At 34.9% G+C, this 23,542-nt stretch overlaps 4 protein-coding genes across 8 annotated transcripts; 2 read left to right on the forward strand and 2 right to left on the reverse strand.

Moving 5' to 3' along the window:
• Positions 1–466: 466 nt before the first annotated feature.
• On the reverse strand, positions 467–8,984 carry LOC109859923 (dedicator of cytokinesis protein 7). Of its 2 annotated transcripts, none has more exons than XM_020438655.1 (20): positions 8,777–8,984; positions 8,259–8,443; positions 7,984–8,162; positions 7,756–7,897; positions 7,425–7,628; positions 7,168–7,359; positions 6,871–7,095; positions 6,520–6,794; positions 6,108–6,423; positions 5,718–6,023; positions 5,439–5,644; positions 3,555–5,318; positions 3,352–3,479; positions 3,021–3,283; positions 2,628–2,887; positions 2,079–2,513; positions 1,565–1,917; positions 1,283–1,485; positions 881–1,200; positions 467–765 (listed from the first exon to the last, which is right to left on the reverse strand). In XM_020438655.1, exons 2-20 carry the CDS (start codon positions 8,397–8,399, stop codon positions 711–713), a joined length of 5,967 nt encoding a protein of 1,988 aa, XP_020294244.1. In that variant the 5' UTR covers positions 8,400–8,443; positions 8,777–8,984; the 3' UTR covers positions 467–710. The 2 variants fall into 2 exon arrangements, with proteins under 2 accessions (XP_020294244.1, XP_020294243.1); XM_020438654.1 differs by having other exon boundaries at positions 8,773–8,984.
• Positions 8,985–9,198: 214 nt separating this feature from the next.
• LOC109859925 (TBC domain-containing protein kinase-like protein) lies at positions 9,199–12,882 on the forward strand. Of its 3 annotated transcripts, none has more exons than XM_020438659.1 (13): positions 9,199–9,289; positions 9,375–9,633; positions 9,719–9,968; positions 10,056–10,284; positions 10,357–10,631; positions 10,729–10,875; positions 10,949–11,231; positions 11,296–11,473; positions 11,547–11,753; positions 11,813–12,072; positions 12,152–12,279; positions 12,463–12,625; positions 12,700–12,882. In XM_020438659.1, the coding sequence occupies exons 2-13, from the start codon at positions 9,429–9,431 to the stop codon at positions 12,811–12,813; spliced, it is 2,439 nt and encodes an 812-aa protein (XP_020294248.1). In that variant the 5' UTR covers positions 9,199–9,289; positions 9,375–9,428; the 3' UTR covers positions 12,814–12,882. The 3 variants fall into 3 exon arrangements, with proteins under 3 accessions (XP_020294248.1, XP_020294247.1, XP_020294246.1); XM_020438658.1 differs by having other exon boundaries at positions 9,200–9,289; positions 9,365–9,633; XM_020438657.1 differs by having other exon boundaries at positions 9,254–9,633.
• Positions 12,883–13,006: 124 nt separating this feature from the next.
• On the forward strand, positions 13,007–18,231 carry LOC109859924 (protein broad-minded-like). The gene is made up of 8 exons (XM_020438656.1): positions 13,007–14,854; positions 14,930–15,267; positions 15,355–15,545; positions 15,621–16,034; positions 16,106–16,425; positions 16,910–17,087; positions 17,156–17,371; positions 18,073–18,231. Exons 1-8 carry the CDS (start codon positions 13,020–13,022, stop codon positions 18,190–18,192), a joined length of 3,612 nt encoding a protein of 1,203 aa, XP_020294245.1. The 5' UTR covers positions 13,007–13,019; the 3' UTR covers positions 18,193–18,231.
• Positions 18,232–18,328: 97 nt separating this feature from the next.
• Positions 18,329–23,279, reverse strand: LOC109859927 (apoptosis-inducing factor 1, mitochondrial). Of its 2 annotated transcripts, XR_002250753.1 has the most exons (13): positions 22,769–23,279; positions 21,940–22,259; positions 21,138–21,177; positions 20,875–21,035; positions 20,667–20,797; positions 20,397–20,572; positions 20,132–20,323; positions 19,855–20,048; positions 19,515–19,767; positions 19,304–19,437; positions 18,954–19,238; positions 18,651–18,828; positions 18,330–18,479 (listed from the first exon to the last, which is right to left on the reverse strand). XR_002250753.1 is itself a non-coding variant. In XM_020438660.1 (12 exons), the coding sequence occupies exons 1-12, from the start codon at positions 22,851–22,853 to the stop codon at positions 18,757–18,759; spliced, it is 2,043 nt and encodes a 680-aa protein (XP_020294249.1). In that variant the 5' UTR covers positions 22,854–23,279; the 3' UTR covers positions 18,329–18,756. The 2 variants fall into 2 exon arrangements, 1 of the variants encoding a protein (XP_020294249.1); XM_020438660.1 differs by having other exon boundaries at positions 18,329–18,828.
• Positions 23,280–23,542: the final 263 nt, after the last annotated feature.

A 23,542-nucleotide genomic window follows, 5' to 3' on the forward strand; every position in this document is an offset into this window, starting at 1 on the left:
AATTTATGAAACTGCAGCGAACCATATTCCTCCTTCACACAACACATACATTCGTCGGTGTGTATCAATAATTAAAAAACAAATATAAATTATATATATATATATATATATATATATATATATACATATATGCCTGGATCGCAAATTAAATGTTTTATGTTGATGTATCTCTCTCTTTAAGAGAAAAAGATGTGTTACATTATATATTAAAATATTTAAATATATCCCAAGCATATAAAAATCGTATAAATAAATTTACGCTACATCCTTGTTTTACCACCAAGATCATCAAGATTAAAACTTTGTCATTAACACATGTTAAGTTGTTTATAATATAATACTAGTTTTTATTCTTACTTTACAACAAAGAAAATACATAATAATATATAACATACATATATAATTCAAAATATAAATAATATATCTTTTTTCTTTGAAGTGTAATTAATATGAAGTATTATATATATAAATATAATTAATATGAAGAGCTTAATTATTTATAAAGTTACTTTATAAATAATTTCGTGCATACGTCATAATTTCATTTCTGCTATAAAACAAGGATTTAACGTACAAATATTCTTACATCACGATTAGAAGTAGAATTATCACGATTAGAAGTATAATTACGTTAAATGACAATCTTATATACGACTAATAACTGAATACAATATAATCTTTGGTAAATTTCTATGGCAGTATTCGTTTCTCTACCAACGCGGAGAAGTTGCCGTTGCAGCTTGCTGATTAATTATGGATGGTCCGCTATGTAGTAATATAATAAAAATTATTATATTAGTTATTTAGCACAAATAACTTCAAAATATATATATATATAAATATTGTGATGTACTTGTAAATTTTACAATTAAACTCTCACCTCCAAGCGATGAGAGATGCTAGTCGTTCAGTCAATCTTTGGTAATTTCTTTCCAGTTCCCGCTGATAGTCCCTTTGATCGGGGCCAATCAGATTCTTGTTGCGTCGTAAAGCATCGAGACACTTCTTCTGGAAATCTTTGAAACATAAACGAAGTTTGTGCTGCAGTCTAGTGGGTTGTGCATTCTGTTCGCGTAAACCAGACAGAAACACGACCGCTACTTCGGCAGGTCCTTGATTGACAGTCGTGCCAATGCAACCTTGAAGAACCATCTGCAGCATTTTTGCATCAGGTGGTTCTTGAGCAGTTGCTGCAGCTACCTAATTATGATATACATACAAATATATTAAATTATATGTACAAGAAAGTACAATATTTAAAAAAATATGAATTAAGTGTTACTTCGGCAGTTTTCTTTTGTATATCTTCAATCGCTACTTCAATGGGACTCAAAACTATCTGCTTCCGAGCTACAACGCGAATTCTAGTTTTCAGATACGGAAAATGCGTTGCTACAGTTAATATTGTCTTCCTTTTGCACTGTTCACGTAGCTCACCATGAGCTTTGCCGCCAGGAGTGAAAGGAGTCGCGTAAACAAATCGTTCTGAAGCAACATTGCAAAAATTAATAATTCAGAAAGTGCTAGAACAATAACAAAATAATTTATTTCTATAAATACACACTTATATTGAAATTTCGATGAAAGACTGTGGGTCTATGTCTGAGCTCGTGTGCTTCAAAATACGGTTCTACATAAGTGATTTGTACATAAGCCTTGTCCGGCTCCAGTTTACTGGGATCAACAGGGTTAGAATCTTTTATTATGACAATATTGTCTGCGCCGAATCGCTCGGCATAAAAGTTCTCGAGTCTCGAAAATATCTCCGGGAGTTTCGTTAACGTCGGTTCTTTGTAAACAAATTCTTCGCCAGCGAGATCGCCAAATCTAGCGCCGTAGAAACCAACTCTGAAATAGGTTCCGAAAACGCGTTTGCCGGCCAACTGTTCCACGCGCGTGTACGCTTCGTGAAGTTTACTAAACGTTAAAAACAATATTTTAATTAATAAAATTCAGTTTTCACTTAAATTAAAATTTAAATAATATTAATATAAATTAAATAATTTAATAAAATTTTTAAATACCTAACATAAATTCTTAGAGTTTTGTCAACTACAACACATCGAGTTTTTTCTTACCCGTGTATGTTAGCCAACTTCTTGTAATCATGCGCAGCTTCGGCTATAGGCAACAGAACTCTGTAAACGTCAGGAATAGCTTCGTACATGCCAGCTGCGTGAAAAGAGCTAGCCGCATGCTCCAATAATCCTGCTAATCCACTTTCGGAAAAGTCGGGACCTAAACAAAGTCCTTCTTCCCTTCTTGCTAGTACGTCGTCGCCGACAGCGCTTTCTTCTAGAGCGTTCGGTGTTACGGCGCTCAAAGCAACAGCTCCTACAGGTCGGCCGCCACCACCGGGTTCCAATAAATGAAGATATTCTGCTACCAAAGCAGCACTATGTACTAAGCACATTGCAGCTTCTGTATGATTTTTTCTTTCCATATGCTGCTGCGCCATGTTTGCGAGCCAAGTCAGTCGAAGATCGGGAGATCCTTGATATCCTTTGGCAATTCTGTGCAAAATGTACAGAAATGTTGATAAGATATATATTTCTTCATTCTCAGTGTATATATATATATATACTTTTAGAAAAATAAAATCATTATCATCTTTAGTTAAAACTTACCTGTACATTAGATCTAACAGCATTTCGGGATCCTCTTGAAATTCTTTCATTTTAACAGTATCGGAAAGAATCATATGGAGATTAAATAGGAGATCTTTTACTTGTTCAGGAAAACTTGTGTCCGCAAGTTCCGTGTCTCTTTCGGCGTATACTAATACCGTTTTCAACGCTCTGCGTAATGCTCCCTCACTAGGAGCTCTTCCTCTTCCAACGAGAGCGGATAAAGAGGTTGTGACTTGCATTTTGACACGCGCAAAATTCTGAAAAAAATATGTTAAAAGTAATTCTTCCTTATATATATATATATACACATACACACAATATAAAATTAATATTAACAATAATTATTATTGTTATTATTATTATTATTATTATTATTATTTTATAGCTTACATTTCCAATTTCGAAATTCTGTCGCATTAGCAAATACAGACTCGCAGCTGCGTAACTTCTAATAGCGCTCAAGGGCGAGCTACATCGTGTAAGCAAAGTTAAACATAAATCTCCACAACGCTCGCTTTCTTCGTCAAACAATGCGCTATGATACTTGAAGACTAAAGCTCGCTGTGTATTGAACATATGCTGAAGCACTGATGTACTTTGATTTCTAGCCAGAGCTCGTAATAGCACTTTTAAAACTGCTCCGACAACTGCACCTAATTTCAAACACGTTGTGATCCGTTTACTTTCAAGTTTGCGAGAGAATAAAAAAATGAATAAATACCTCCACCGCCATCAGCCTGAACTACAGATTCCAAAGTGTCTAATACGACAAGAGAAGCTTCAGCCGCTAAAGCTCCTTCTATGTGAGCGTCTTGTTCCACAGCTCTTCCTTCCGGTTGTTCGCAAGATCTTAGAAAGAATCAATATATTTAATATTAATGTTAATATTAAAAAATTAAATTAAAAAACATAATTTTAATTTACCTATAAGGCATTTGGTCTTTGCGCCATCTTAATTTGTCGCCGGTTATTCTCTCTTTTCGTCGAAGCATCATTTCGCTTCTGGCACTTCCCTGACCAAGAATTACATCTTCCAGTCGAGATCTAATATCACTCGTGACTGCGGCTTGAGGCGGTAATCTTTTAAGCGCTTTCTTGCCTTTGTACTCGAAAGCCGCGGTGGCGATGTTCAGCACTTGCAGCAAGCTTAGGATACGTCGCGCACTGAGCTCAGAGCACCACTGTGCTAATGCGGTTCGCTCCAAACCCTTGAGTACCCATAAGACACACATTAACAAGTGTCGAGTGGCTTCGGAGCTCAAGGACACACGACATTGATTGCCGGCCGTGTCTGCCGACGCTCCGCCGGCAATGGCCAGAGCTACCGATTGCGTGATTGATCCGGATTCGTCCGAATAAACGCTTTTGTCTTTTGAGTCCCAGTGATAAAGCTGGGGTAAGGCATCCATTAGAATACTAAGCAACGGTAGATACAATGCGGCAACTCTGGCTTTCGCTGCAGGATCGGAATATCGCGAATCGGCGTCGTGGCAACTCATAAGATGCCGAACGGTTCCGATAGCCTTATTCTGCAGCATCGGATTTGGTATCTCCAAGGTGTTTGCCAAATCAGACAGAACAATACCAACCAGGAAATGCTGCTGCCTGAATTCCTGGCTGAGCTCTGAGAATCTGGCTTTATCTCCGGGCACAAGAGTAGAGATCAGACTGCCCGAGCTGCCGGTCGATGGACTGGGCGATGCCGGGGCGGATCCTGATGTATACCCTGTGCCAAAGGGAAGATTCAATGCTACGTAATGTTCATGGGAGCACACCGTTCTCACAAGATCAAGTTTCAAGGCAAACAACGCAGCCGAATCGGGAATATGCATTGATGCGTCTGACAAAGAGCAGCAAGCGGCGCGAAGAAGCGAGAGCACAAATCCTCGGTCCATCACGGATAACAAATCAGACAGGAAATTGCCCAGACTCGATATCAAGTTAGACGCCACACGAATTTCCTTTCCGCAACGCGATATCACTTCGGATGTCAAGGCGGCAGTAAGAGTAGCAACGTCGTCACAAAACTGCGGTGAGAATCTCAGCTTTCGTGGAGCTTCCAAGGAGCCCACCTCGGACAACGTGACGACCATCGAGCGTACTATCAGCTCCAGAAAGAACCAGGAATGAATTATCGCTAATTCGCGCGCTTGGCCGGTAGATACAACCCAGTGTAAGGCGAGTTCCTCGTGCAAAAGTCTTCTGGTAGTCTGATTGTTGATTGAAGGAAATTCCTGTCGCATTGAGGCGGTTCTATCTAATCCTCGCGAATGGATTTCCATCTCCAAGTCTTCCAAAGGTAGATCAGGATTGCTTTGTGCTCGCACAACACCTCCGCCGTGAGTCATGCTTGGCAGAGAACATTGATAAGCGATGTAGGTTGCTAAAAGTGCGTGTCTTCCGTGCGCATCCAACTGGCCATCCGGCAGATTGGTGATATTTCGTACAAGAAGTCCTAGAGCTTCGAAAATTGTGGCGGCTACATTTAGTGACTGAGAAGGTAAAGTCGGTGGACGCACTAAAAGGCACAGCAATTGATCCAATAACTGGGGAAGAGATCGCACCAAGGCAGAATGCGAAGCGCGAGCTAGTTCGAGAAGAGCTGATTTTAATTCGGATTCCATTCCCGCCTCACCAATACGAGGTGGAACTTGACCAGTTTCGAGAAAGCCGCATAATGATAAAAATCTATAAAACAAGAATCATACAGATCATACACTATACTTACTTCTTTTTTTATTTATACTTTTTTTTAAACAGAGTAAAAGATAATATGTGTTCAACAAAGAATAAAATATGTGTTAATACCTGTCAATATATTTATCTTGAGGATGAACGCTGGAAACAGGCTCCAGTATAACAGTGAAGACTCCACGATGAGCGTCCACCCATCGAGTGCCTGGTAGAAGAACGTCGGGTGCAATATAAGAATAATTTGCAGGCGGCGGATCCAACATAGCAGGCAAGCTGAATTCGCCTGATTGAAGATGACCATCTCTTAAAAGCGGGAGCCACTACAAGTAACAATTTCGCACATAATTGTATTACTCTAGGTTCAAATTCATAATTATTAATGACTGGATTTACCGTATAAGCAACCGCCGTTTCGACGTTTGGTTGTTCCGCTTTCTTCTGACAACTGATATGATAGAAAGTAAATAACAAGTGATGTTTAGCGCTTAAATCCGCAGGCAATCTCATCTTAACTTCATCGTAAAAGCTTGGATTTTTATTGTGATACGATACGGAAGTAAAATATTCATGTGTCATTTCGGGACACGACGATCTACCAAAAATAGCTGTGAGCGCATCAGCTTCTTGTTCACCTCCCATGAGCTGAATTCGCACGGCAATATTACGGGCTGAACCCGTTCTAGAACTGAAATTCGCTTCCTACAAACAATAAAATTTAATTTTGGTGTTGTAAAATTAATGAATAATGTTTCTAATGATCATGAAATTTTATTTCACACATACTTTGGGATAAAGATATAGAAGATTACGGTACGTTAAATCCGGCGAAACAATTTCACTCGGAAACTCAAGTATTTCTTTGACCGGTCGACTCTTTTCATCCGGATAAGGAACTAATTTCCTGAGATCGGGATCGAGACACCTAGGCAGATCTTCAGGTTTAGGACTGAGATCCAATTTCAATATTCCCGGTAAACATTTCAATCGCTTCAAATTAGAACCAGGTCTTCGCAGTTCGACTAAAAGTTTATAAAGATCTTCGTCACGAAGTCGTTCACTTTCCTGCTTGAAAAAACTTGAAACAGTTAAAGTGATGGGTCTGCAAAAAAAAGGAGAGAGAGAGACAGAGAATAACATATTATTCAAATTGTTCAATATGAATTTTCTTTACAGATTTATGAATTATTATACAAACCTGAAACTATCAAGACAATTGGCAAAATCATCCGGAGACCAACTGCGTCTTTTATCCGAGCTTCGTCTTTCCAGCGATCCTCGTCGCGTCGGTGGTTCCACTTTCTTTCGCCACTGTTCCAAACTGCCCGATTTTCTATCTAAAGATCCAGCGCTGCCAGTACTATCCGTGTCGCCACCACCTCCAATTACACCGGACAGATGAATGGCAGTCCACGCAAGAGGCATTCTGTAACGACCCAAACGATCACATGCAGCAGCTGCGGCAGCTTTAACCTACAAACCAGAAATAATAATAAAAAACAAAAAACATATAAATTATAGTTAAAGTAATATGGTTGTATCTTATTACCTTGTCCTTATTTTTATCTTCGCGCAAATATGGTTCAGCACACTCCGAAATATCGCCTTGCAACACTTTCTCCAGTCGCACAACGAGAAACAAATCAGGACTAGGTTTACTAATGCTCAGAACGCAACTTCTAGCTAAAGTACTCGCATCGCTGTAAGCTATGTGATTCACAAGCATTCTTTTCAATCCCTCAGAATTCATATCGACATAGAAATTTTCCGACACCTAAAATTTAACATTTTTATTAACATTATAATTATAATTTTAATTAATAAAAAAATAAACTATCATATATACCTTTTTCTTTTCTCTAGCATCATATAATGCGAGGATGGCGAATATAGGCTCCACTTCCAATTCCAACTTTAACTGCAGACATTTTACAAGAATTTTATGAGCAAATGGTTCGGTAGGTTCGGGAGCAACACTAATTTCTTGCCACTCGTCATCCGGAGAAGTCGGAGGGGCATAAAGTGGAAATAAGGCTTCCTGAAACGAAGATTTGGTCAAACTATATAAATATTTGCAATATTTGCCATTTTACGATCTTTTACCTGTCGATCTTCTAATCTCTTTTCCTCGTTCATCTGATCGATTGTTTCGAGACAAACGCGATCTAATAAACTTGGCAAAAGTGGATCATGTTGTGAATGTCGCAAATCCAAACTTGCCCAAGATCCTCTTGGAGTGTCACCGCAATTAGACAAATCGTCATCCTCACTTGGTGATCCACAACCATTTGCATCTTCTTGGTCTACCTAATTTGGATAAAGACTAATTATAGAAATATAAATAAAAATTATTTCTCCTTTTCGTAAATAATATTCATTACAAAGTTATTAAAACAGATTAATTTCTTATATCCATCATTAAATCATTGAATACCTCAAAATCTTGTCTAGGAGTATCTTGAAGCAACCTGTCTCTAGCAATAGGTGAGATTCTTCCTTTATATTTACGATGTATTACGACCCAGTCTGATGTAAAACTTTCAATACATCTTTTTACATAAGGTGACACGGTGTCTCTGAAAGCCAGATAACAATATAGACATAATAAAAATTGTTGTACTTCAAATAATAATTACATTAAATTCTCTTGATTTGTGCTTACAATGATTCATGTGGAATTACTGGCTCTTCTGTACGAATCTTTCTATTTATAACTCTCAGCTCAACATCTCCTGGTGGAAAATCCAATATTGGTTTTAAAGGATCACGATCCAATACTGATTGGTGTTGTGTTAAGAAGTCTTCATAATCAAGTGGTTCTAATATCTCACATAAAGACATCTGTACAAAGAAAATTAAGTGTTAATTCATTCTAAAATTGTAGAGAAACTGTGTCTCTTTATATATATAATTTTTTTTGAAGAAGAATTTATATACCGTAGATGAAAAGCCTGATATACTGCTACCACTTTTGGACAAATCACGCGAATAGGAAGTAGAAGTGGCAATTTGCCGTCTCACATCAGCAGCATGTTGTTTGCTTAATTTGTGAGCAAATGCACGCTGAACCGAAGACATTATAAATATCTCAGTAAAATACTCTGAGAATGTGTGGAAATATTCTAGAACAAAGAAAGTTTAGCTAAATAAATAGCTAAGTAACTTACTATTTAATCTACAAGTATAGTCGCATAGTCGCACATTTAATAAATGTGTGTATGTACATATATGTGTGTATATGTGTATGTGTGTGTGTTTCAAGTTATATTTAATAATAAAATAAAAGAATACAAATAAGTAGAAAGATTATTATTGAAGTATATTTACGATATGCACAAGAAAGAGGAACAGAAAGAAAGAAAAACAGTGTTTTAAAGTGAAGCAGAAATTATAATGCTACATAGTGCTAAAAACTTGCAAGTTACAAGTTAAAACTTATGACAATACGTACTAACGTTAATTCGAACTCATCGAAAACAGAACAAATAAAAATGCTCAAGATTCACTAACAAAATTTCACTGATTTTTCGATATTTGCTTTGAATCTTGACTTGTCTATCTAACGAATGAATTCTCGACACTGACGTTTCTTTATGCCTCAATGTCGTAAATGTCAGTTCGATCCGAAATTATTTTGTAGCATAATGAGCTATTCACTATCATGTTCACTACTAGCGACACAAATTGTACAGGCCGTATATTCCAAGTTCCAATATTCACTGCCAGTACTAAAAATCTATACTCACGTCACATGCTACCCTTAAAGATTTACAGTACTGACAGTGAATATCGCAGCCATTGTATGATAATATAGAAGTCTATTATCATACAATGATATGTGACAATTTGTTATCATACAGCGATATGATGATATTGATTGGCGTCATTATCGTAAAATATTTCTGCCTAATCTAACCTAAGTGTATGCTTGAATGACAGCTGTAAAATCATGTAAAATGATAAGCAAGGTAGGTGGATCTCTTTGTCAGAAAAGCATGTCATAAAAAATTTGTAAACTCGCAATAATTATGAGCGACGGGAAGTCGAAATCAGAGCAGCGGAACTGGCACGTGTAATCTCTCGAAGACGTTGACAATCATATAAATCATGTGTCCTGCGCTCCTGGAAAACGAAGAGCGATGCTTCGGAGGTATGACTTTTTTTGCGCAAAGTCATCCGGTGGAGGTTTGCGGTAGTAATGGTCTACCGCTTACTCCAAATTCTATAACCATTTATGGGAAATCGCAGTTTTTGAAAACCATTTATCATCCACATCTTTCTCCTTATCTCGACATAATTAGAAGCAAACATGGTAAGCTTCAACGTGTTTGTTTGAAATAAAGTTTTTAAAAACTTAATTTTATAAGTTTTAGTTAAAACTATATTGTTCTTTATAGAGAGAATAGTAGTTGTTTCGGAATATAGTGGAGATCCATTGAGTACCAAGCATGATTTGAATACAGAAGAGATTATCAGAATATCCTTTCAATGTCTCTTGGCGCTACAACATATGAATGAATTAGATCTAGTACATAGGCACTTAAGTCCAGATAATATTCTAATTAAGAAAAATGGTGACATCCAATTGTATAATTATGGATTGTATTATATGACAGATGGAGGAAAAAATGTATCTTTCCCAATTGGGTATTTTCAAGTATTCTCTTATATCAGTATGCTTTTTCATATCTTTATTTGCACACAAGATTGACTCAAATAAGAATTCTGTTTTAGTACTCCAAAATATACAGCGCCAGAAGTATTTCTCACTCCTAGTTTAAGTGGAGTTAAGGTAGATTCTTGGTCTATAGGAATGATTATAGCCGAAAAGTTATTAGGACAATCCATTTGGGCTAGCGTGAAATTGTCCCAATGCCTCAGAAAAGTTTTGAGCTTAATATTATGTGATACTAGCATATTCGAACGTCTTGCCAGAGAAAACAACTGTTTTAACATTTATGAGGTATGATTTTAGCTTCTCATACATTATAATCTTGGCATCACAATGTTGCATACTTCTTTATGTATTTTGTAGAAACTACCAAAGGAACTAAAGGAATTTGTGGATTCATGCTTACAAATTCATCCTGCTAAGCGTAAAACTCCAGAGCAATTACTAAAATTACCAATATTTGCGGAATATTTAAAGAGAAACGCACAGGACAAGGAAGCAAATCTTTATAAAAATGTGATTGTTAGGAAAATGGATGAATTGTATTACTTATGGCAATTGGCTGGTGGAGATATCACTATAGATTTGAAAAAGCAAGGTCTTATTAGATCGAGACCGCCTATATTATCTATTCCAAAGTAATTATCTATCACTTTTGTAGTCACAATAATTAAACACACAAAAAACATATTTCTTAGAATTATATTTCTTATGAATTATATCGAATTCTTTTAGTTTAGTAATATTATTGGGTCAAATGTTCGGCCAGAGAGACACTGCTAGTCTACTTGATGTAAGAGTCGTAAAAGTTCCTCTGGAGACTCTTCGCCAGCGTTTGGCTCACATTCCATTTATAGCAAATTATCCTTGGCTGACAAATCAGTTAGTATCTTTATTTTTCTTTATATTCTTTTTTATTTTTTTCAACAAAACTTACAAATGTGATATATTACAGAATGCGAGTTCAGGCACAGGAAGATCTAACAAATACCGCGTCCCAGTTGCCATTAATTATAAGAGAGCGCGACACGGAATATCAATTTTACAGGCTTGTCTTGTTCGACAGACTCTTACAGGCATATCCACTCACTCAGGAAGCGATTATTGATGAGGCGCACAAAGATATACCGCCTCCAGTTAGAGGTGCTGTTTGGACGACTTTACTCGGTATTACTGGCGATATACAGGAACGTTACGATAGAATCGATAAGGAAACACCTACTCACACCGATCGGCAGGTAAGACTGCTGCATGTAAAAGAGCACTCGACATATAAAATGCGTTTCACTAATAATTTGCCAGATAGAGGTAGATATACCGAGATGTCATCAGTACAGCGAATTACTGTCATCCGGCGCCGGGCATGAAAGACTGCAAAGATTACTGAAAGCGTGGGTTAGAAATAATCCGCATTACGTTTACTGGCAAGGGCTCGATTCTTTGACGGCGCCTTTCCTTTATCTAAATTTTAACAACGAAGGTTAGGTTGAAGGTGTGATTCTTTTGCTATGCATAATTATCTTCTTTAAATCACATTAGGTGTTTTATTTTAGCTCGAGCGTTCGCATGTCTGTCCACCTTTATACCGAAGTATCTGCACAAGTTTTTCTTAAAAGACAACTCAGCAGTAATACAAGAATATCTGGGCAAGTTTTCTCAAATTATTGCGTTTCACGATCCTCAATTGGCGAATCATCTGAAGTCCATAAACTTTGTACCAGAACTCTTTGCCATACCGTGGTTTTTAACAATGTTCTCACGTAAGTTTTACATTAGCAATCGCTTACCATATTGTTGTTTAATAAAAAATATATTTCAGATGTATTTCCGTTGCATAAAATATTGCATCTGTGGGATAAATTATTGCTGGGAGACTCGTCGTTTCCTCTTCTAGTCGGATTGGCAATTTTGAAGCAGCTGCGAGACTCGTTATTAATGTCAGGTTTCAACGAATGCATTCTCCTATTTTCTGACTTGCCTGAAATTGATATAGAATTGTGCGTTAAAGATTCCATGACAATGTATCAAAATACACCTGCTAGTATCACATATAGAAAACATCAATATAATACAGCAAAGGTACACACATATACATATAACAAATATATTTGAGGTTTTAAATATAAAATTGATATAGGATATTCTGATTAATTTGTAGGATATAAATAGGATTGAACCTGAAGTGGGAACCGAAAAAATGCCAAGGATAAGTGTAGACGATTTTTTAAATCTTTACAACAACTCGCCAAGCAAGGTCATAGCGGTCGACGTACGTAGTAATATACAGTGAGTATTTTTTGTACATGCATTATTAAAATTTCTATTAAAACTTTATTTTATTTTATTTTTTTTATCAATAAGTATTTTTTTTACGTGCGTTACTAAACTTTCTATTAATTATAACTATTTTCTTTTTATTAATAATAATCTGTGTCTTTTTTTGCTAATAATAATCTTGTTTTAAAATAGATTTGAAAGAGGTGCTATTCTTGGCAGTATTAATATTCCGTTCACAAGTGTACAACTGTCTCAAACTCACATTGACACACTCGGACCACAGGCAAAACCGTTAGTGGATAATAAAAGCAGCATCGTTGTAATCATCGGACCGCACGATCAAAATAACGCTTTGGTGAGTGATATAAAATTTATCATAGAAAGAAAATTTATCATAGAAACATTACTTCTAAATATATTTTCTAACAGTTTGCAGATTTTCTAGTAAAATGCGGTGTCATAGGAGTCTGCTCTCTGCAAGGTGGAATTAACGCGTTACGATCAAAGTCTCCGAATATCATAGTACCTGTGCGTGCTAATTAAAAACTATGTAAATTATATACTGTACACACACACACACACACACACACACACACATTGTACATACTTAATATTCAGATTTATTAATTTGTAAAGTACAATTGATGTTACATGACTTACATGTACAAAAAATTTTATTATAAAAAAAGATTCAATGCGTTAAATTTAATAGTTAAATCATTTTATCCCCAAAAATATAAAAATATCTTATGTGTGTATATTATGTCTTTTCAGACTGTATAAAGTCTGTATCTTGTAGTTGCCATGGCAATCATTGTCAAAACATTGTTTCCTTCAGAAATCAGACATGTGTGTCACTTATTTGCTTGTGTATAGATTTACTTACAGAATATTACATTGCGCATAAAATAAATATGGAGAATAATATATCATCGGATCTTCGCAAATGGTTGAGAAAATGTTTAAAGAAGGAGTTCGGAAAAACCATACATAGCGCCATAGATAAGGAACAGGGACCCGTCGATATTGCTCACGAAGTTACGCACTCGAGAAACATGATCAGTTTATTGAACTCCATGAAGAAAGTAATTAGCGAACAATATGTATTGACGAAACCCTCATCTGCGATGTCACAATCGCAGTCATCATTGTCTTTCACTAGCGATATCACGGCGGACGATTGGGCTTCTCCTCAAGGAAACGGAGAAGAGTACAATTACGTTATCGACAAAATCAGTCGCGATAAGCCGGTTCATGTGAGACTCGCTGGTTACGAAATTTTATTAAAAATTGATGTGTCCAACATAAATGACAGTCCTCAATGGGACATGCTTGAAAAGATGCTACTGGATGGACTCACGGATGACAGCAGAGCCATATTTGAGGCCAGCATGCGAGTTCATGCCAAATTACTAAATTATCCGCAATTGCACAGTGTTTACGGTAATTTGTTGAACGCGTTCGATACGCAATATCATTCGCAAAAAATGTGCGAGACTCTGCCCACGTTGATTTCCGGAATTAACTTTAAGTTCTTCCTGCACGAAAAACTTTTCTGCATATTGTATTTGACAATTTGCTACCACGAGGAAATGTTGAAAAATACTAAACACAGTGAAAAAACTATGGAAGAAATTATAGAGCAATTTATAACATTTCTTAGTTCACACAGCTTCGGTAAGACACTTCAACCTAAAACCTTAAACATGCTGAATATAATATCTGTATTAGAGCCACAGGCTAAATGGAGCAAGAGGTGGCTTCATAGTCTCTCAACTAGGAGAACTTTCGTTACCGCTTTGGCTAAATCGCCGACGTTGCTTCAGAATGCCATTGAATGTATCAAAAGCGGTTTGAAAACAACACCTTGCGCCTTGACCGCTTGCATTATGGACGAAGGCAACGAATTGTGTATTCCCGGAAACACGATAGAAACCGCAACTTATTTACATTGTGTTGTTTTTGTCTCGCAGCTTTGCAGTTACGAGAATAGCCGAACATTATTTGCCGAAGGTTCATTGAAGACACCGTTTGTTGTCACTGACTTTCTCATCGAATTGACAAAGTCTTTGAACAAGATAGCACCCGACGCACCGAGCGGAGTGTACAATACTTCCTGCAACGCTCTGCAAACTGTACTGAATATATCGGAAACGTTATACAATGCTGAATTCTATCACACTGCATTGTGCCATTTGACGTCTCTATCTGAAAATAATTTAAAAATTTGGTCCCATACGTTAATCATCATTTCTCATATGGCGAACACAATGGACGGCGTGGAATTTTTGATTACAATTTGTAAGGAGCATTCAACGAATTCCGAAAGCGTATCTTCAAAATCTCCGGTCGCGATCATAATGCAATACGCATCGAATTTGTTGAAACAACCATTTTCCATAATGGATATAGAATATATTTCTAATTCGTTCAGCCTCGTGGAAAAATTATTCGACGTATACGACGTTTACGAGGCTGCACAAGAACAGATAGAAATGCAATTCTATCCTGCTGTCGCTAAATTCTACAAAAAATTAAATAAATGTGGCGTTGAAAATGAGAATAAAATACAACCATTAGATAGGTAGTCAAAGTTATTGTCAAATTTTAAACTTCGCAAATCTGAATTTTTAATCTGTCGAATTTTTTTATTTTACAGAGCTGTCAAAAACATTTTACTAAAAATGGTATCGATACCACTCGGGTTGCAGGCTCTTGTCAATGAAAAGTTAGTATTCGAGGAATTGATTCGCGGACTAATTGTTCCTCTGAGAGTAACCTGGAGCTCAACCAATATAGTCAGTTTTATCTCATCAGCCGGCTATTTTGATATCGGTTACAACGTGCTCGCGGATCTCGCACCTCACGTTTTGTCGACTTTGCTGTCGCAAACTTGCGCAAACGCGGAAGATTCTAAATACTTTTACGACCCATGGGATCGAGAAAACGTCGACGAATTTTTACATATACTTGCATTATTCTCTCTTAATTTTAATTGTAAATAATTTCAAATTAAAAATAAATTTCAAATTCTTAGCTGTGTGTACTACTTCGTAAATATTGTCCAATTAAATGATTGAACAGGTTTCGCCGCATTTATGATAACCGAATTGGATAATGACGAGGAAAAGGATTATCCTTTCAATTTGTCCGAATTATTACGTGCTGCGACCAACGAAGATTCAAGCTATCATCATTTAGGTCTTTTATCGTTGAACACAGTAATCTGGAACTTGGATATTTATGCTTACTTACAAAACTTATTAAATTTTCAGGTATAGAGTATACATGTTATTATAAGCTGTGGGAAGAGAGAAAAATAGTTATAATTATAAAATAAAAGTTTTTAGGAGTCATTGTTAGATATACAGAAAATGAGTACGATTCTAATTGACGCTTGCAAGGAACAAGACTGCGATGAAAGGGATTCGGAGAAAAGTATAACAGAAAATGATGACGATAAGCAGGAACCAACAAAGGAATACATAATTGATAATTCCAGTTTCTTGCGACATAATATTTTATTGAAATCATATTATTTGACATTCAAAAGGTATCAGCGTGAAATACCGTTGGAAGAATGTGAACTGTTTTCAGAATTTCCACCTCCTAGAATATACGCAGACATGTTAACAAATCCCTTGAACGCGGACTGCGATTCAGAATTGAGTAACATGTTGCAAGAGGAGAGACCGGGTTTGTTAGATATTAGTTGGGTGTCGCAAGTTAGGGCAGCTCATAAAGAGTCGCGAGGTCCGATAAAGGTAATTTATATAATTCTCTTTACGCAATTCTCATTAATTAAATCATCTAAAGCAAAACTTTTTTCTCACAGAATTCAACAATGATAAATTTATTAAATCAAATGCACAAAGCCGTTCCAACTGCGGAATGGGTGGAGCACTTTGAGTGGCAGGAGAATATAACGTATGACGCGGATTATTGGCTGCCGGAAGACACGCAGGCAATTAATATCACGTTAAAATATGCCGAACAATTAAAAATATTAAAGAATAATAATGAAAACCAGAAACATTTGAAACAATTTATACATTCCGCTTACATATTCATACAATACAACAAACCGAGTAAATTCGAAGGTTTTGACTGGTTTTTAGGAACAGTGTTTCTTATTTGTGATGGAGATCTAGATAAGTATGTAAATTTAATAAATTTTCTCAATTAAGTTTTCTAAAATGATCGCGTCTATTAAAGAAACAAATTTAGGCCTCAGCTGACCGCGAATTAATCTCGACTATAATATTCGGTATGATCTTGCTAGTGGCAATACTTCCTCGTTCAAGTCACTAGCTCTGTATTCATAAGCTACGTTTTAACCTGAGAATCGGTTTGATTATTTCAAATCTCTAGCTTGAAACCAATTCTAAAATTGAATCACAACCATGAACACAGAGCTCCTTCATGAATTTTCTCATCAAAAAATCAAGAATGAACTAAACGAGCGTGTTGTCAATAGAGATTAACTCAAGCTAGTCACATATCATCATTGGCCAACGAGAGTCTCAGATTGAAAACTTAACTCTCATATGGTTGATCTTTTTTTTTTTTTCATCAACCATCGAAGTTTTTCTCACATCATCGACTCATATATATCACTAAATATACTTAATAATTACAGATGTAAAACATTTATAATGCAATTAATTCAATTTCCAACGACATTGCTGCTCTGGCCAAAACTAGGCAAAGTTATTAATGAAAAAAATAACGAAAACACTAGTTTGCAATTCACGTTCATGCAAGTTTTAGAATCTATGGTTAATATTGAACTTCCAAACATTAAATATGGATTAAAGGTAATGAAATTTTACAATTTAAATTCTCTATCTAAAAATATAACATTCTGATTAAAATATGTAACAAGGATGTCTGTGGCGTGGATTGGTGGATGATATTCAATAGAATGATATCTCAATGCTTCTGGAGTATACTTCCGTGGAGAGAAATAGCTCACTTTTTCGCAATTTGTATTTTATATCCGCCGGATTATATGGTATATTATAGTGTGTCACTCTTGCAATACTGTCAGAATACTCTACTGGAAGATTTAACAAACGGAAAAATGTGGCCGGAAAATATGGTATACGAAATAGAGTATCTATAGATCTATTTACATATCCAGGATGTTTCAGCAAGTATGTACGCTTGAAAATCGCTATATCTTTTGAATAACTGATCAGATTGTCACTTTTGCAAACTTTGCAGAAACATTACTCTTGAGATGACATTTTTTTCTTACAAGTTTCAAAGTCATTCAAGGTCACTTCGGTTTTTGCTGATTTCACGGTTATGACAAACTTTCAAGGTCATTTGAATGTTATGCTGAATCTTGCAAAGTCTCTTCAGTCCAATCAGTTATTTCTCATTGCTGAAAATTCACGGCAAGCAGGAAATTGATTGCTAAAAACGATTTTTGTAATATTTTCAAATTTCCTGCTTGCCGTGAATTTCCAGCAATGAAGAATGTTTGAGACATCAGAAATAACCTATTGGATTCAAGAGACTTTGCAAGACTCAGCATAACATTTATATGACCTTGGAAGTTTGTCATAACTATAAAATCAGCAAAAACCGAAATGACCTTGAATGACCTTGAAACTTGTAAGAAAAAAATGTCATCTCAAGAGTAATGTTTCTGCAAAGTTTAGTGACAATCTGATCAGTTATTCAAAAGATATAGCGATTTTCGAGTGTACAAACTTGCTGAAACATCCTGTATTTAACATACCCGTAAATCTTCACTCAATTATCAATAACAAATTATTAAATGAACTTTTTTAGATTCTTGATGAGTATTGCTGTCATACTTACATTTCGTACATGGATAATTTGAGTCAACGATACAGAAATAGGATTTTACCCGCGATGACAAAAAATTTGAATTCAGAAGATGAAATATAAATATATTTATATTATACATAATACACACACACACACATACAAAATGTATTACATACCATATCCAGATTTTACTGTAAAAAAAAGAAGATACATATTATACAAAATGATAGAAAAAAAAGGTAAACTTTTACTTGTGCAAAAGAAAAATAGTTTATAGATTCTTTACATACTAAATTAATTGTATATCAATAAAAACGATATATTATGTAACAAATAACGATTGTACTACACTTAATAAAACAATGATTTTTTATTTCTTACATAAATGCACTCCGAGTTAGCATTAGCTGTAATAAACATTTGTGTATTGTAAAGTATGTGTACAAGAAAGTTTTATAAACATAAAATGTATTAAAAACATCATCTTCACATGTACAACACAAAATAATGCTGATATGATAAATTTGCAACTAATATGATAAATTTACATATCTGCAGAATTCAACAATGTCACTTACGAGGTTGTCCAATATTGACACTATCCCAGATATGGAAGTGATAGCTTTTTATATACGACAATCTTGTAATATTGTCATTCACTCTTATTTATTAACCAAATATAAATTATTCATCGTGAATTGCAAATAATTTTGCTACTTCATTTAAATCGTCATACTTTGTGTCCGCTGTAAGAACCTAAATTTATACAAAATATGTATTAGAATCTTGGAAAAAATAAAATTAATATCGGTTAAAACTTGTAAAAGTTATTTGCAATAAATTGTAACAGAAATAGGACAAATTATTGATAACAAACTCACTCGTCTAGCAATTGACATTCGATTAAAAATATTCCACAGTAATATTCCTACTACAGTGCCATCTCGTAGATAGAAAATAACGCCTTTTCTAAAATTTTCAGGCTCTATAGATTGCTCTTCTAATTGTCCATCTTTAGGTATTTCTTTCTTTTCTGATTTTTCATCATCTTTAGCTATTTCTTTATTTTCTTCTGTACTTTTATTGTCATTATTCTTTGTCTTTTGTGACATCGATGACTCTAATTTTACGTTAGATTGTAATTCTTTGGGATTTAGATTTTGTTCCTAAAAAAATATAAAATGTGTAAAACAATATCAGTTCAATACACTTCTTTATAAGAATTACTTACTTTAATAGGATTAAAGTTTGCTTCTGCAAAGACTCCAACAGTTGGTAAAGACGAATCTACGATACCTATAGCTTCATATCCCACATCAGGTCCCAAATCTGACCAAAACATTGATTGATGCAAATACGGTTTACCTATTCGAAACAAAATTTACTTGTTTTTTTTTTCAAATTTCGTTTTCGCGACTTTAACATACTTTGTAAATATTAACCTGCACCAGTCATGTTCTCGCCAGCTAATCTTCCAGAGGTAACGGCATGGTCATGATGTTCAACTCTTCTTCTACCTAGTTTAACATCGTAGAAACATGCCGCATCACCAGCGACCCACACGTTACTTCTCGCTTCCAATTCGGCGTTAACAAGATATCCTCCTATATTAGGATCTGTCTCCAAATGAGAAGTAGTTGCCAAATCTGTATTCGGTTGAACACCTACCGCTACTACCACTTGATCAGTGTTGATCTGTTTTATTAAAAAAAAAAAAAATTGCAGACTTTTAATAAATAAGAATTCTTTACTTAATTGCAAAATGAGAACTTGCGAACGTACAATCTGACCATCGGTGAGAACAAGAGACAATTGGCCGTCCTTGTATCTGTAATCTTGCACTTCGGCATTACGAATAGAATAAACACCTTCCGTTTCAGCCTTTCTTGTGGTCCACTTGCTCAAATATTCTGGTAATACTTGCGCCATTATAGAGTTCTCTTTATAAATTTGAACTATCTTTTTAGATTTAGCATCTAAAAATATATATACATTATATATTATTAATAAAATATATTTTCTTGATACATCGACTATATCTGTTAAATAAAAATCTTACAATTTCTAGCGAGCGTGCAGGCAATTTCTGAACCAAGAAATCCACCGCCAATTACCACGATATTTTTGCACTTAGGATTAGAGACAATCTCTTGCAGATCGAGAAAATCATCTTTTGTTCTAAATGTTGTAATTTTCGTTTTTACTTCATATTCAGCGGATTCAAATATTGGCAGACTTTTCGGTGATGCACCTACAGATAATTTATACAATAATTTAATTTAAAATTAAGTTTTTTATTTTTATTACAATTTAATAAAACTTACCAGTTGCAATAAGACATTTGTTATATTTAATTTCATGACCATCATCAAGAATTGCAGTTTTGTTTACAACATCGAGCTTGATCACTTTCCAACCCATAGCTACAGCTACTCCACCCTTATCAGATTCATTAAGATGAGCAACATTCGAATAGAACTCGCGTGGTTCGTAGAATATACTATGAAATAAAAATTCTAATTTTTATACTTGCAAATAAACAATCTAACTCAATGACGCTTACACAATATAGAAAAATTTATAGCAAAATTTACCTTCTTTGAGTTCCGTTCCATTGATTAAAACGTAATTGTGCAGTTGTTTCTTTGTCTGTATTGTCCCAGAGTTCTTTAGATAACGGCGGCCTCATATATGGAAAATCTGTTTCTTCTGCTACAACTAGAACCTGAAAATAAAGTCTTCTTTGTGCATTCTAATTGAAAGAGAAAATACTCTCACACCTTTTGTCTCACACTGATGTACCTTAGCTTTGGCATCCCTAGACTTAATTGATCTAAATGCTGCAAATGCTGCCGTGCCTCCTCCTATTAGCAAATATGGTACTTCCTGAGGTATTAATTTAGAATCTTCTGGAATTTTAACTTTCTTTCTAAACTTTCTGAGTTTTGTTGTGTCTTTTGTTTCTAAACTCACAAAAAGGTATTAATAGAATATATAACATCTATATAGTGTAAAGTAAATTTTTTAATTTATAGTGTAAAATAAATTCTTTAATTAATATTTACTTTTGTCTTTTTGTTGAAACTCATATTTCCAAAAAGGTACCTATAAAAAATATTTAAAAAATTAATCAAAAAACAAGTTTAAAGAAAATTTGTGCACACACATGTACGTGTGTGTGTAACTACAAATCTTGTACATAACTACAAATTGAAAGTCTTAACACACCTACATATTAACTTAAAAATAGTAACAGGGTAAAAAAAAAAAAAGAAAAATTAAGTCAAAACTTATTCACTAAATAACACTAGAACTACTGACCAGTCAAAATGAATATCTTAGATTTTTATTTAAAACTTACTCAAATTTATGATATTGCATTTCAAAAATTTTTTATGACTTTTGTGCAATATATAAAGAATTAAGTTTATCAATTTGTCCTTAAAAATTTCTACAATGCAAAGCCATTAATTTGAGTAATTTTTAAATAAAAAGTTACCACCAGTCATTTTGACTACTTCAGTAGTTCTAGTGATAATAAACAAATTACTCATTATCAGCATGTAAACTTAATACCAATGACTATTTCCAACTGTTAAATCACAGCCACAAGTACAAGCAAAACTTAATTGATTGATCAATTAATTATATTTAAAAGAGTTTATAATAAAATAAATTATAAGAGAATAAATTATAATCAAATTCTAGCAGCATTCAATATTATACTTAGACCATTTTAAATTCATCTTAAGATACAGACTATTTCATTAGCTATAAAACATGAAGATGAGCTTAAACATAAAATAATATTTAATATAAGATCTATGAATACCTTTAGCTTTAATTATAACAATTTTGATATATTACCTTATATCCTGCTACTCCTGTTACAATCAAGACTGCAAGTAAATGCCAATAACGAAATTTATATTTCCCATTTTTCCCATTTTTTCCAAAACTTGAATCCTTTTCGTTTTGTGATTTTTGTTCTCCATTTCCTTTGCATATATCATATGCTGGGCAAGATCCATCTGGTTGTGCCTCACAAGGAGGAATGGCTTTCTGCGACTTAGAATATTTAGATTCAAATGTACAGTCCTCTGGTTTGATAGTGGTACCCGTTGATTTGTGAGGCTTTTTATTACTGGCATCGCTACTATAGCGCAAGTTACTAATATTTACAACTCCTGTAAATGGTTTTAGTAAGCCAGGAAATACTTATTGATGAAATGTCACAAAAAAGACAATATATATATATTCTTTAACAAGATACGAGAGAATGATGCAATACGAATGCATAACGTAACAATAGTAACTAATCATAATATAATTAAAAACGTCTGTAAAAGTGTATTAAAAACAAACAGAAAAAGAAACGTGCATTTCTTTAGGAAACGTGCATTTCTTTAGGTTAGGTTGTGTCACTCTCCGCCTACTTCAGGTCGCATGCGGAAAATGGTAAACATAGCCTATCTGATCCAAATATATAAATTATTGTAAATACGCACACAATATACACATCTGCTTACAAGCAGAATACAGATGTACAAAAATGAGAATTTTCTTTCACACAAAGGCAAATTTAGAAAAACAGATGAAAAAACAATACTGATCTTCTAACCGATGCCTAAATGACTGAGAGACGGAAATAGACAAGAGAAAAGAAAAATATCCACTATTTCGCAAGTGTACGTACCGATATATTTTATAGACAGATAGGAGCGATTCGCGTGCGTGATCCCGGTGAGTAATCGACCGATAGCTCTGCTACAGGCAAACATCTTCGCCAAACCGGCTGACTTTATGCAATTTGATGTTGGGCGCGCGTTTCCTTAGCTGCTGCTATATAGTGCTATATCGTGATCACCTGCTGCCCGAGTTGTTGCTTTTGCCCTTGACCGGAAGGACGCTCGCCGGAAGGATATTCGTCGCGCGATAGGCCATTACAGGGATTATCCCTGGTTATTTTCTAATTGCGTCGTTCTTTCGCCGATAACGCACGATTCCGTCGACACGGCGACGTGAGCAAGACACGTGAATTTAATAAAAGTTTGCTTCGCCGTGTTGCGTACGCACAATATAATGTGTCGCGGACAAGTCGACGTCACGTTGGAAGTCGCACAGTACAGCCAATTCTACAAATGGATAACTCCAGAATCTCTGTAAAACGAAAAAAAATATGTAAATAGATCACTAAAGGCCTGGTTTATGCGGGCAATAACTGTTGACTTATGCCGGAACCGGTAGAGTTTAACTATAGGATTTCAATGCTTCTGTTTATACAAAATTGCCGAATGCGCATAAACAGAAGTATTGAAATCCTATAGTTAAACTCTACTTTAATTTCAACAAATGTCTTAGTGATCTATTTACATAATATTTTTATATTTAAAATTTTTTTTGAATATTTTTATATTCAAAATTTCTTTTCTCCTTAAACCTTTTTTTTCTTTTCTCTCTTTCCATATCT

Source organism: Pseudomyrmex gracilis, unplaced genomic scaffold (genome assembly GCF_002006095.1).
Source record: "Pseudomyrmex gracilis isolate BER0280 unplaced genomic scaffold, ASM200609v1 scaffold_302, whole genome shotgun sequence".
Lineage (NCBI taxonomy): Eukaryota > Metazoa > Arthropoda > Insecta > Hymenoptera > Formicidae > Pseudomyrmex > Pseudomyrmex gracilis.